The sequence below is a fragment of the Eimeria mitis genome, genomic scaffold (genome assembly GCF_000499745.2).
Source record: "Eimeria mitis Houghton genomic scaffold, Emh_scaff607, whole genome shotgun sequence".
NCBI lineage: Eukaryota > Apicomplexa > Conoidasida > Eucoccidiorida > Eimeriidae > Eimeria > Eimeria mitis.
Window position 1 is genome coordinate 9,070 of NW_013574289.1, and position 978 is coordinate 10,047.

At 40.1% G+C, this 978-nt stretch overlaps 1 protein-coding gene across 1 annotated transcript in view; it reads right to left on the reverse strand.

Moving 5' to 3' along the window:
• EMH_0017570 (uncharacterized protein) overlaps nt 1-978 on the reverse strand; it is a gene marked incomplete at both ends in the record, with an annotated part of 5,764 nt that overhangs the window by 1,860 nt on the left and 2,926 nt on the right. The window contains 2 exons of the mRNA XM_013500941.1: nt 70-101; nt 245-408. Of these exons, the coding sequence (XP_013356395.1) occupies nt 70-101; nt 245-408 (196 nt within the window). The remainder of the gene's footprint in view (nt 1-69; nt 102-244; nt 409-978) is intronic.

The following is a 978-nucleotide window of genomic DNA, read 5'->3' on the forward strand; positions in this document are numbered from 1 at the left end:
GACAAAAAAGAGAAAAAAAAAAGAAAAAGAAAAAAAAAAGAAAAAAGAAAAGAGACAAAGCTATCTTACTTCTTTATGTTGATAGAACATGGGATCGTGTTCTGCGTGATGACAAAAGAGACACTCAATCCCTAAAAAACATTTTTGTCCCCTCAGTACTTGTTTACATGGTATACATCTCTTTTCTTTATGCATCTGCTGCAGCTGTTCATCTGGGGCCCCCCCTCTTGCTGCTACTCCCAACCGTCTCCTCCCTCTCGTGCTTCTCCTCCTGCTGCTGCTGCTGCTGCTGCGGCTCCTGCTGCTGCTGCGCCGGCTGCGGCTGCGGCTGCGGCTGCGGCGCCCCACAGATAATGATGACTGTGGGGAACGGGATCGGGATCGGGATCGTGTGGGGCGACGGCCCCCCTGTATACAATACAAATATATATTTATATTTATATTTATATTTATATTATTTATATAATAGAATGTTATAATATAATTAGATAAAGATGAGACAGAAAGGAGACAGGGGAGAGACAGAAAGGAGACAAGAAAGAGATAAAAAAGAAACAAAAAAAGAGACAAAAAGGGAACTGAAAGGGGACAAAAAAGGAGACAGAAAAGGAGACAGAAAAGGAAAGAAAGAAGAGACAGAAAGGAGACAAAAAGTGAAACAAAAAGGAGACAAAAAGGAGACAAAAAGGAGACAAGGAGGAGACAAAAAAGGAGACAAAAAGGAGACAAAAAGGAGACAAGGAGGAGACAAAAAAGGAGACAAAAAGGAGACAAAAAGGAGACAAAGAAGAGACAAACAACAAACAAATAGGAGACAAAAAGGAGACAAAAAGGAGACAAAAAAAGGAGACAAAAAGGAGACAAAAAAGGAGACAAAAAGGAGACAAAAAAGGAGACAAAAAGGAGACAAAAGGAGACAAAAAAGGAGACAAAAAGGAGACAAAAGGAGACAAAAAAGGAGACAAAAAGGAGACAAAA